General features: G+C 33.0%; 1 protein-coding gene across 2 annotated transcripts in view; it reads right to left on the bottom strand.

Moving 5' to 3' along the window:
• Positions 1-2,716: 2,716 nt before the first annotated feature.
• Positions 2,717-12,354, bottom strand: part of LOC113504269 (phosphatidylinositol 4-phosphate 5-kinase type-1 alpha-like) — a 63,301-nt gene continuing 53,663 nt past the window's right edge. For both annotated transcript variants that reach the window (XM_026886493.1, XM_026886494.1), the window contains 4 exons: positions 10,939-11,158; positions 10,290-10,384; positions 9,659-9,789; positions 2,717-3,229 (listed from right to left, as the gene is read on the bottom strand). In XM_026886493.1, coding sequence (XP_026742294.1) covers positions 3,146-3,229; positions 9,659-9,789; positions 10,290-10,384; positions 10,939-11,158 — 530 coding nt within the window. In that variant the 3' untranslated portion in view covers positions 2,717-3,145. The remainder of the gene's footprint in view (positions 3,230-9,658; positions 9,790-10,289; positions 10,385-10,938; positions 11,159-12,354) is intronic.

The raw sequence follows: 12,354 nt of genomic DNA, 5'->3' as shown, positions 1-12,354 counted from the left end.
ACATGTTTATTTAGAATAAAGAATTCAAGTATAATAATATTGTATTTATCTATACAATATTATTGAATATACAAACGTGTATGATCACATGTTAGAAGAGAGAAAATAATATTTGGTGAAATTTGAGCATACAAATCAATAAAAAAATATAAAAAGAAAAACTGGTATGATCTATAAAAATATTCAAAAAATAAATAACTTAAAAAAGAAAGAAAATGAAAAGATTGGCCTACTTAATTAAAACAATACAAATTCAACTTAGAATTAAAATAATTTTGTTGTATATAAAATAAAAAGAATAAAAGATCAGATCTAATGATTTCAGTCTATGCAGATTAGCTAAGTTGATACAGTACTGAACTAGAAAAAACATACTGGTTTTTTAATTTTACATAAAAAAAACACGTTACAATCATATTGAATTAAAATAAATACATTATCAATAAACAATAGGAATCTGCAATTACCAACCCGCAGTGATCTAGCGATGTGATCAATGCTCAAACCTTTCCTAACGGGAAGAGGCTTGTGCCCAGCAGCAGATATACATATAACATAGGCTCAAATAGGCTGGCATTATTTAAAATTAAAATGTAATTAGAATAGTATGTATTCTTCTTCTGTTTTATAGAGATTCGTTATAACAATAGGGTGCTAGACATAAGAAAACTGTTCACTTCGTCAAATACGCTTTTTACTAGCAAGTGACGTCACTAGCCCTCACTGTCATACATTTTTACATCTTAAGTTCTTCTTTTCATCTTTAATTATGTGATGAAGTGAAAAATACGTATTCTACACCTATCTGGGGGTCTACTTAGATTTTTTTTATGTTAAATACTGTATTGTATATATTGTCTGCAATCAGATGTCTATAATATGAATATTTGAAGTACACAATTGCTGTTGTAGGTGACTAACACAAAGAAAACATATTTATGATGTTGTAGGAAAACCTGATTTAAAAAAACTTTCTGATTTATAATACCAAGACTGTTACTTAACGTTACTTAATTAAAAACAGTAACGAAATGAAGTAATACGTTGCCAAAATGAAAACAATAAAATATTGAATAGAAAAACAGAAAAAAAATAAAGACATTTGCACCTTAATTCAAATAAATATAATAACATATCTTACTGTGTATCTTAATTACGTAATTATTAAGATTATTTATGATTGGTATCTAATGAAATAAGAAAAATACAAACTCCAATTTTATTGCTACATCAATATTTTACTGGTACACAATCTTGTGGGTGAAAGATTTGAATTTATTAATGAGGACAAAATTACAACGAAATATACTTATTTGAATTGTAAATACATTTTAAGTAATTGTGTTTCATTGTTTCAACTTATTTTATATCTTTTTAAATATTATTTTGCCATTTTGACTGGAAGCGTGATGATCAATGCTCTGTTCATTTTAATCGTCCCGTTCTTTTCAGATTGCAGTAAGAATTTTTATTACGATTTACTATACTATAAATATAATTGTTTTTGTAAAAGGCAAAACTTAACTTGTATAGTTAGTGTCAATTAATATTTAATAATTTGAGCTAAAGTAGATACCAATCATAAAATACTTTAAGATATTAAAATTAACTAGAATGGCAGTGGGTAGATCCTTATTCTAATAATATACCAAGTAATATAGTTTTACAGATTATTATATATTATAACGATGGCAACACTGGTTTTATAACTTTTGGCTTATTGGGACTTTTAGAAGTGAGAATAAGTAGAGGACTTTTTCATTTAGCTGCGACAACAGTCAGTTTAACCACTTGATTTTTTAACAGTTATTTCTATTATAATATTTACTAAAATAGTAGAATATAATAAGAACAAGTGGCAATAGTGAATTTCTAGCTGTCAAAGTGACAGTTGTTTCAAACCTCTATTGGTAGTATTAATTCGTAAAAGTCAATGCATGAATTTGTTGCAATACCTTGTTAACATCAACTTTATCTGGAAACACCTTCCATTATTTTTACTTTACAATTATATTTCAACTGGCTTTTATAATTTAATTTAAATGTTAATCTGGAGATCCGAGAAGACTTTTATGACCCCTAAACATATAAACATATTGGCTATTCAGTTGATTTTTGATCGTTTTGCTAACTTTTTCTGAACAACAAAAAAATAACAAATATAAACTGCTTTTAAGTTTTGGAGAGGGAGCTTCTGGCGTCACGATTACATTATTAATATTAGAGATATTTAAGTACATACTTTAGAGTTTTCGATCTCCAGATACATTGCCCTTAAAGCACCAATTTAAATACTGTCTCACAATTACAAAAGCTTTATAACAATAACATGTATATAGCCTGCATATATTATTATTTTATTTATTGCAATATAATTGAACAAAATATGAAGATATAATTCTTGTAGATTATTTTTAGTACGTGGTAAATGGGGCTTCGGAAGAACTTGAAAAAGCCTATAATAAATGCGGACAACATCACATTTGTTCTGAACCCGAATTAAGTAGCTAAATCACTTGTGTTATGGAATTCAGATACAACGAAGGTACCACAAACACCCAGACCCGAGACAATGTAGAAATGTGACTTTTTACATTGACCCGACCGGGGATCGAACCCGGGACCTCAGAGCTAGCGAGACCTTGAAACCGGTGCGTACGCCACTCGACCACGGAGGTCGTCAAATAATAGTCAACAACAAGAATTTACAATTAAGTTTCTTAAACACTCGTCGCAAAAAGAGGGGTGTTATAAGTTTGACTTGTCTATGGCATCATAGCTTCCGAACGGATTGAGTGATTTTCATTTAGATTCTTTTGTATTAAAGGTGAACTATGTGCTAGTGTTCTTAAACATTTTTGAATTCGGTCGCGCCGCTTAAACCGTCACGTTGCGGAGCTTTATAATTAAACAAATAGCAATGCAATGACTTCATTGACAAATATCTTTGCATAATTCTATTTTTTAAAAGATAAGATTCGAATTGAGATTCATTGAGAATTCAAAACAATGTTTAGAGAATGCAAGATAAGCTTCAAATTTTTAAATGAACACTGTCATTACAGAAGACTTTATGGCGTGTGTTCTTTTAATTATTTTTTGTTAATTATATTGCAATAGACATACAAAACTAGCTGCTTATAAACTAACACGGTTCCTCTTCATTGTGTAGCTCGTAACACGACGTTGTAATTCTTGATATCTCCGATCTTAAATGTGCGATTTCAACCTGTCGTGATAAAATCTAGATCAATTTGTGTTCACATACTTTTAGACTGGTTTCAAAGCTGTCTAATTATAGCTGAATCATAAAGTAATACTAGCTGGCTAGCGGGCAAGCGAACATAAAATCAGGATAAAAACTATCCTATGCGTTAACCCTGGTTATAAACTATCTGTGTACCAAGTTTCGACTGCGACCTCTGAGTTTGTTTCGACATTTCTTCTCAGGGTAGTCAGATAGGAAATTTCGACTCCAGCCTTCTAAAAAAACATGTAAAAGTGATGAAATATCCTATTTGCAGAATAAATGATTTCATTTCGTCTAAATCCGATTCTTGGTTTTTGCGTGGAAGAGGAACATACCTACATCCATACCTAAATACATACATAAAAATTGCAGTTGTGGAAGGGGTGCGTAGACGACGACTTTCTCTCTCCAATATCCAAATGATAAAATCGACGCCACCAACGAGTCAGTTCAAGATAGGGACGGAAGAACTATCTTTAATGCGTATCTATAGTACGCTCTGCCAGTAAGGGTATTTGGACAGCTGTGAAACCAGTTCAAGTTAATTCTGTTTGTAACTCAATATTTTTAATATTGATACATTTTGATATGATCGAAAAGTCATGTAAGTTTATTTATTAATATTGTTAATAGACCCGTTTTAACGTTGGAAAGGAATAAAATGTTCGTTTTTTTTTGTAATACAAGAGTTACATTTTATTATTTCCCATCGCTTAATTATTTTAATATCTATAATATATATAAATATACAAAATTCTTACCTTTTGCAAGCAGTAGGCAGTCCATATTAAACTAAATAAAATGTTACGGATGTCTTAAAGCCAGCCATAGGTAAGCTTTAAGCATGATTTCTACCAATTTAGTAGGATTTTAAAAGTAATAGTAGATAACTAATTTTTAGAGCAGGCAATATGGTAACTAATTGTGTTACACTAAATGGTTTAATCATTAATTTGTTGAGTGTTAGTTATATTGTTATTATTTTATTCTAGTTTTGCTTTAAGCAAAAAGATCATGAGCTTATTACAAATAGTGCAATTTCAATCTATTTTTTTTTTGAAATCGTTTAATAAATTATCAACTTGTTTTCAATATCATAATTTTTTCAATAAATTCGTCTACAACGTGTTTAAACCGACTCCGATTATATTTCAAATAATGCTTTTGTGTATGGCAATAAACAGACCCAGAAAAACCACAATTATTTATTAAACTACGCTTTACTCACGCTTATTTATCAAGACCAACATCCCTGCCGTCGCAAAACGCATGAGTAAGTCTTCATGAAATAAATAATTATGATTCCGACTTACGAAAGATATTATGTACACAGAAAATCAGTCGATTCATCAATTCTTCGATAAACTTATATATGGTAGATCCAATTCTTTTGAATGCTTTTTTTTTATGTAAAAGGTGTTGGTTTTATGATGCTAAGACGCATCTTTATAGAACAGGGTTCCGTATATCTTTAGGGGTCCGTAAACAGGTTTATAAATGTAGATCCAGATATTTTCATAAATGTTTATTCTACAGGTCGGTCGTTTTAAATAGTTAACAACAAAATATACATTATTGATATATAGTAACAACGACGAGAAACGTAACAGTTTATACACACCAGACTACGTTTTCGTAAGGGTGACCAGTCGAGAAAATTATTTTGTTTTGGTAGAATTTTTGTTTATTGCTGATATCATTGGCGTAGATATAACTTGATTTTACGTTATTTATACTTTTGTTTTTTCTAGCTATTTATTATTTACGTCTACAATTTTCAAATCAAGCCTGCAATTTTATCGCTCATTCAAGAAAAATACATTCCGAACTTTTCAGTTCAAATTTTCTCTTATTTTTTTTTTGTTTTCCTAAACCCAATATTGAATCGGCAATATTTTACTTGTTACAGGTATATTCTTTTTCCAAATCTCAACAAATTTCAGCGTGCCCCCACGTTTTTAAGTAATATTACCACAATCATGGAATAGAGATGTCACTCTACACCGTGTAGCGCTGTCATACTCCCACAACTGAAATAACATTACCTTAAGACATAGATGTAGGGCCTCAGAACACTTTTAATTTAACCTAGAATAACCTTTAAGATCACTAATTACACTAAATAAGTAATTTGTACTGTTGAGTGAACCTAATGAACACATTTCATACACTTTTTTATAATTACAAATACCTAATAAATGGTCACCACTTACAAAAAAGTTCATATCGATCTGCAAGTACCTTTACATTTGTAACTCTCGAATGAATATTCAATTTTTATAATAACTATCGTGAGACTGATTCATTATTAAATGATGTAACGGTTTACTCACGCGTATTTATCGGGGCAGCCCGACTAGTTTCGGACCCAACCGGAGTCCTTAATCATGAGTAGACGCGGCGGGATCGCGAGTCGAACTACGGGCTACCCCGATAAATACGCGTGAGTAAACCGTTACATCATTTAATAATGAATATTCAATTATTTATATCTACGATTTTTTTTGGTTAATATAGTCTTTTATTACAACAATAATTTATTTTTTGTGATATAGTATTAACAAGCTTTTGCTTTTTTTAATGTTAAGCAATGCATTTGTTAATTTAAAGGTCGATTTATTCTAGCACAGAGTTGAAATTGCAAAACGTCTGTTAAAGGAAGAATCTGCTTATTGTCATAGTCTACTTATTAAGTTTATGAAAAATTGGCGAAATTAGATGCGCCTTTGTTGTTTCTATTCTTTGACATTCGAGTTGTTCGCTTCAATATTTTTCTAACGTAGAAACGATTCTTGCAAAAGGAGTCAGACCAAAGTTCCGGGGGAGTTTTCAGAACGATTCTATTAAATCAAATTTACAAAGACACTCTTACGCAGAACAAGAATTCGTGGATTACACAAATGCTTGTGCTAAATAGGGTCCGAACCTGCGACGTGTCGCGAACACTCGACATTTACACTAAAAAGACTCGAACGCTCCGTAGAGAGCACTTATAATCCTGTTTTGCTTCGAATAAATTTTAATATGAGCTTTAAGTAGTTAAGTTAATTTTGAGTTTGCAATACAATTTGAAAGTTTTTCAACTCTATGCTCGTATCAATCGAGTCTTCATTATAAACATTTTTTAAAACTGACTGCAGTAAAAATACTTCCAGATCCCATACAGTATAATATTACACTCACATGAAAGCGGGATTATATGTTTATCCAAAGCGTACAACAAATTGCTTGTTAACTGACAACCTTCACTTTATAATTAGCATACATTTAACTGATTAAATACGAAAAATGGTAGTTTTGGTCGACTTGTGTTGGCAACACTGGATCTCGTGGCAGTTATTTTAAATAAGGAAGTTCAATTCTCTTTTCAAATTTGTACTCTAGCAACGAATTGATATGAAGTCTTACGTACGATTGGACGCGTATATTCTAAATTTGAATGAAATAAAAAGCTTTTGACAGTCTCAGTTGAAGTTTTTTGCTACTGGTAATACCGGCTACGATCGAATTAATTACATTTTTAAGTCTGAGAAGACCGGAAAACTAAGATATGTTGGCAAAGATAAATCGTTGTATATCGAATGGAGAACGATTAGTTCATTCGTTCAATTGAATGTAATACCTTTTCATTCGGTCATTTTCGTATATTAGCGCCTTTAGCCGGTATTATACAGGGTGTAGTGCTGTTATATTATTTTTGACTCACACTGACACATACATTTGTGAAAACCCTGTTTATGCTCTAGACCCACTAAGGTGACGAGATCAGTCGATTGCTGATAATGATTAGATGAAGTCAGTCGAAACCTTTATTTTAGGACTTATTTAATAGAATCTTTTGAAAACCAATTATTATGTTAAGAAGTCGTGTCTTTGGAATGTGAAGGGCTTTTTCTGTGTAGCCTTTTTTTAAGTTACTTTGGTGTCAGTTTTCAGTGACAACAAATTTAGCTGAATGCCGTGTGTTACAGAATGACTGTCTATCTGACCTCCACAAACCATATTTTTTGGAAGAATATTCTATGCTATCCTATCCTATAATGAGATTGTATAAGTATAGGATAGGTGTGATTTTGTGTTGGATCGTTTTGTCTATTAAATAAGTCCCAAAGTACAAAAAATATATTAAACAATTACATACTACACAATAGCTAGTTTTATAATCTAAAAAACCTTTGTTTAAAAAAATGGGTCCGTTTTTTTGGCAATTTTAAATATTTCGAAAACGGCGTACAACATTCATTATCTAGCGTTTCATTTACGATATTTTTTTCAACAATACAATGGCAACACTTAGTTTAAAATTAATTTATTACCAGCCGAAAATACGGTATTTATTGCTATAAGTATTTTTTATTAAATAATGAGATATTTATTTATTATTAAAACAACAGCATTATTTTTGCATTCCGTAAAATGGAAGCACCCAATTTGTGTTTTAACATTGAGATTGCCATGACAGAAAATACCTAAAAAGCTAGCATTGTAAAAACAGTTTTTTTCAAGCGTTATAAATATGGGTTTTATGATACTTCGATCATTTGTAATCCTTCTCTACTCGCTCTTTCAAATGCAACTAGAAACCCACCGTAAGCAGCGTCCAAAGAGAAATGGCATTCATTAATATTGCTTATGCGCTAAAGGGGGGAAGGTTATTAGTTTCAAGTTGGCAACACTAGTGACTAGGTACAAGAACATTCAACGAAGCAAACGTTTTTCGCTAGATGGCGCCACTGTGGAGAAAGGTATTTTTACTTTTCCACTAATTTTAAAATTACTCAGAACATTAATTCCTCTACTTTCTCACAATGCCATCTGGTCTCAAACTAAGCAATGCTTGTATTTTGAGTACTAGAACACTGATAAACATGTTTATTTATTTCTAAATACACACATTATAAATAAATTACACCCAGACATAGAACGTGTTTATCACACTAATCTTTTTCTTGGGTGGGAATAGAATTTGTACTACCTCCGGTATAAGGGTCACTATCCACTAGACCAACAGGCCAAGCAGTTAATTAAATTCGTATCTCATCCAGTGTATCTAACAATCAGTATATCCCGAGATATAGCAAAAACAATTTCGACATTTCTCATAAGAAAATACTCCATAAATTTGTTTGCATTATACTCATACTGGGGTTGCCAACTTAAAATCATTAACCGCATAATAATATACTAAGTACATGTGAAATAAAGTATAATGTATGCGTGTATGCGATGGTTAATCAGAAAATGTTAAAAGTGACAGAATAAGTTTAAAAGTTCAAAATCTGCGAATTTGATTAAATGTTACATTTATTAACAATTTCTGATAAATGTTTGTTTGTTTGAACGGCAAAATACGATATTACTTCATTTATTTTTTATTACGTAGAGAATATAGTAGGATTTGAAAAAAAAATGTATCTTGTATCTCGTTAGCAAAAATTAAAATGCAGTGTGTTACAATTTCATGTCAAAATCAAAATCAAAAATCAAATTAGGCTACTAAGTAGCACATTTTGAAGGTCAGGTTACATTGGACAGCACTCAGTTTCGTGTGACGTTACTTATCAGTACTTAATTCTGCAATAATAAAGGTTTCAAAACAATTCAATCACTAATTACAATTTAATTTAATGCTGCTTGTGAGACGACGTCAAATAGAAAGGTATGGAAGAAGAAGACATGTTGCGCCGACACCAAATAATATTTGAGATAAGGGCAGGGGAATGATAATGAGATTACAGTTTATTTTAACAATTTAAAAGAACACGTATTTTGCCGTTCATTTCCACACCGTGTAAGCGTTAGCGTGTTAAATGCATGTTAGTGTTGTTAGTATGTCAATACCCAATCACCTAAATTTGAGGATATATTACATTTCATTACTTACTTTGCCAAACCTGATATTAGCAACAGTATCGAAGTGACGGTTGATTTGTTTTTGTAAATGTATTTTCGCGTCATTTAAAAATCGTTTTTTTTTTTCAAGTGCATTTAAGTAGCTTTATCTAAATAAAAGATAATTCTGAATATAAAACGTAGTGCGTTAAAGATTGCAACCTAAAATTGCAGTATATGGCTTTTTGGGGCATTATATCCTACATGAAAATAACTTAACGTAAAGTCCAAACACTTAATGAAAGCTTTAGATAAAATACTGTTCTTTTCAAATTCATATGCTCAGTACAAAACTCTGACATTGCGTTGTAAAACAACCATATTAAACAGGCAATTATGTTCAGTTCAATTTATTTATTTTTATTTTCGAAACTTAATGCTGTCAACCATAAAAAGGAAGAATCGACACATCAGAATATTCAATTCATTTTTTTACTTGCCAAAGTTAAAACATTTACAGACACAAATCAACCATCACTTCAGATCTAAAGAGACAACATGTGACATGGTACTCACCACCTCGCTGGTAAGACAGTTGATGGTGGTGGGCGGGTTGGAGCGGGCGGGCGGGGGCGGGGGGCGCGGCGAGCGGCGCCCGTCGCGGCTGTCGCAGGGGGTCGCGCCGCGGGCTGGCGTTATTGGGTAGCCTGCACAAATAATGATTATCGTAAGCCTAACTATGTAGGGGCCGGCTTCCAGTCTAACCGGATTCAGCTAAGCTTGACCAACGCGATACCCCTTAGTTAGACAGGTTTCCAGTCTTTTAAGCTTCTGACTAACTGTAACGATTGTCAAAGATTTATGTTTTCTAAAGTTGTTTGTCAGTGGTGTCTTAGAATAATTAAGATAATAACCATTCCAGTAATTCCATACCACGGCTCTCAGCCTACATATATGGCGTCAACTTGTGATTAAAGACGCCGGTTGGGTCCGAAACTAGTCGGGTAATCCTGATTAATACGCGTGGGGAAACCGTTACATCATTTAATAAAGATACATGTTCATTTCTAACTAGCTGTCCCGGCGAACTACGTACCGCCCTACAGTCGATGATAACAATGCAGACAAAAATACAATGCCTTTTTGTAACTTTTAAGAAAGAAGATACAGCATTTCGTAGTCAACACTAAACAATAATCCTTCATACCTTGTTCACTACTACTGGATTCAGTGAAGCTGGGCGTGCCCTCCGTCCACGTCGGCGTCGAGCCTTCCACTGAGGCAGGCGGGGTCCAACACACACTGAAATGTTTAACATACATGATTATATATACATACGCTTACGACCGAGTGTTTAGCTCCAAACTCGGTCAAGTCAGTCACATCAGGGCTCACGCTAGGAAGTGAATTGCCAAGGGTCGCCGTTATCGAAAACGATAAGGAGGACTATATATACACATAAGTGATGAAAATGTATCGCATGCATAACATACATAGTATAAATATCTTGGTAGTTGTAACAGGTGATGTAACCGTTTACCTTTTGGATTTGGATCATAAAAATATTATAACAGAAAATGTTTTAGCCGCAACTTTTAAATGACTCGAGCGATTTTAATCAAACATGTCTAAGAATGCTCGTACATCATACACCTCTAACACAAAAACTAGATAAATGGACATCACTAAATCTCTTCGGGAGATATTATGCCACAGACAGACATACATACCGATATTTACGTCTTCGTACTTGGAACTTGGTCCAAATCGGTCCATTGTGTTTAGTGCTTTGAGACACAGACAAGTCAAACTCACCCCATTTTGCGTCGAGATATAAAAATAAAAAGATCACTCACCTGGCATCATTACTGCGCGCACTGCTCAACGCGGCGGGCGTCAACGCGAGCGATGACGCGGACGACGTCGTCATAACACTCGCCGCACTGGACGCCCCGCGGCGCCTGCCCGACGCACTTGATGACGTAGTCGACGAGGAGTTTGTGCGACTGGTCCTCGGGGGCAGAGTCTCCTCGAACGGAGGAGGTGGCGTCGAGCAACAAGACAGCGGCGCGCCAGCTGCAGGGTAACTAGCGTTACTACGGTAACTAGCACAATTTGGAGACGAGTTTGGCTGAAGCGATAATGCCAATCGCATGGATGAGATGGGATCGAAATGGGCATTCAAATGCTTCTAGTTGTTCTAAATATTAAAATCGATGAGAAATGAGATGATTGGACTAGGATACTGATGAATGTATCGACTTTTGTTTGTAGGCTGATTCTATTTACTATCATAAAAATTATACTGTTCTTCCTAGGCTTTAATATTGTCCTCCTTTTGTTTAGTTACTTTAAATAAGGTTAACAATCTTGATGCGGCTTTCTATAGAAAAGTTAATAAATATATAAACGACTGATATAAATTACGTCAGTGATATTTTTATTTCGGTTATCATTATTGTTTTTTCAAATTAGTTTTATTCAAGTTTTGTTCTTGAACTGAGGTTTTAGACAAAAAATACACCTAGATCGTTTACCTTCTTTTTAAGTATTTGAACAAGTGGAGTATACATGATAACAATCTTTGAGGATAATTGGGATAAAAGGAAAACGGTAAGAATATCAGTAGCATGCTATGTTAAAAGTCAAAGGATGATACGCAGAACAAAAAAAAAATGCAGTTTGGACTGAGCAAAATATTTTAATTTGATAACATCGAATATACAATTATATTCAATTAATTATGTTGAATATAATTTTGAACAATCCAAAACTGCTTCACATTCAAATAAAATATTGCTGCTTGATCTAGCGTATTAGTGAAAAAGGAATTCTATGCTACTCATAATACGGTTGAATCTATTATAGTGGTACTAGCAGGTATGTGTTATTTATGACGTTCAACTGTTAGAGCGCTTCTTCGCAATTGGTTTTTTTCTTAGGGACGAATACAACCTTTGCAGTATGTATTTAAAAACCTGTCCGATCAATAGGGGTTGTTGTGTAGGGTAAAATGATGAAATACTTTTGATTATGTGTCGGAAAAAACATGAGAATTTTCCCCCATCAATTTGAAATTCCTACTATTAAAGTTTTAGTTCCCTCATTTCCCATGAGGGAGTTGGTAGTTTCGGAAAATTTCCAAAGAATCAGGTTAAGATTTTCTGCAAATGCTGTGCTGAAGAAAACTTTAGATATTACATGAAGACAATCTCTCATTCAATATTTTCTTCAGCACGTCTGGCAAGTCACTTCTACGTATGCCCTTTAAG

Source organism: Trichoplusia ni, chromosome 21 (assembly GCF_003590095.1).
Source record: "Trichoplusia ni isolate ovarian cell line Hi5 chromosome 21, tn1, whole genome shotgun sequence".
NCBI lineage: Eukaryota > Metazoa > Arthropoda > Insecta > Lepidoptera > Noctuidae > Trichoplusia > Trichoplusia ni.
The sequence above is the reverse complement of the archived record's forward strand: the minus strand, read 5'-3'. Positions and strand labels throughout refer to the sequence as shown.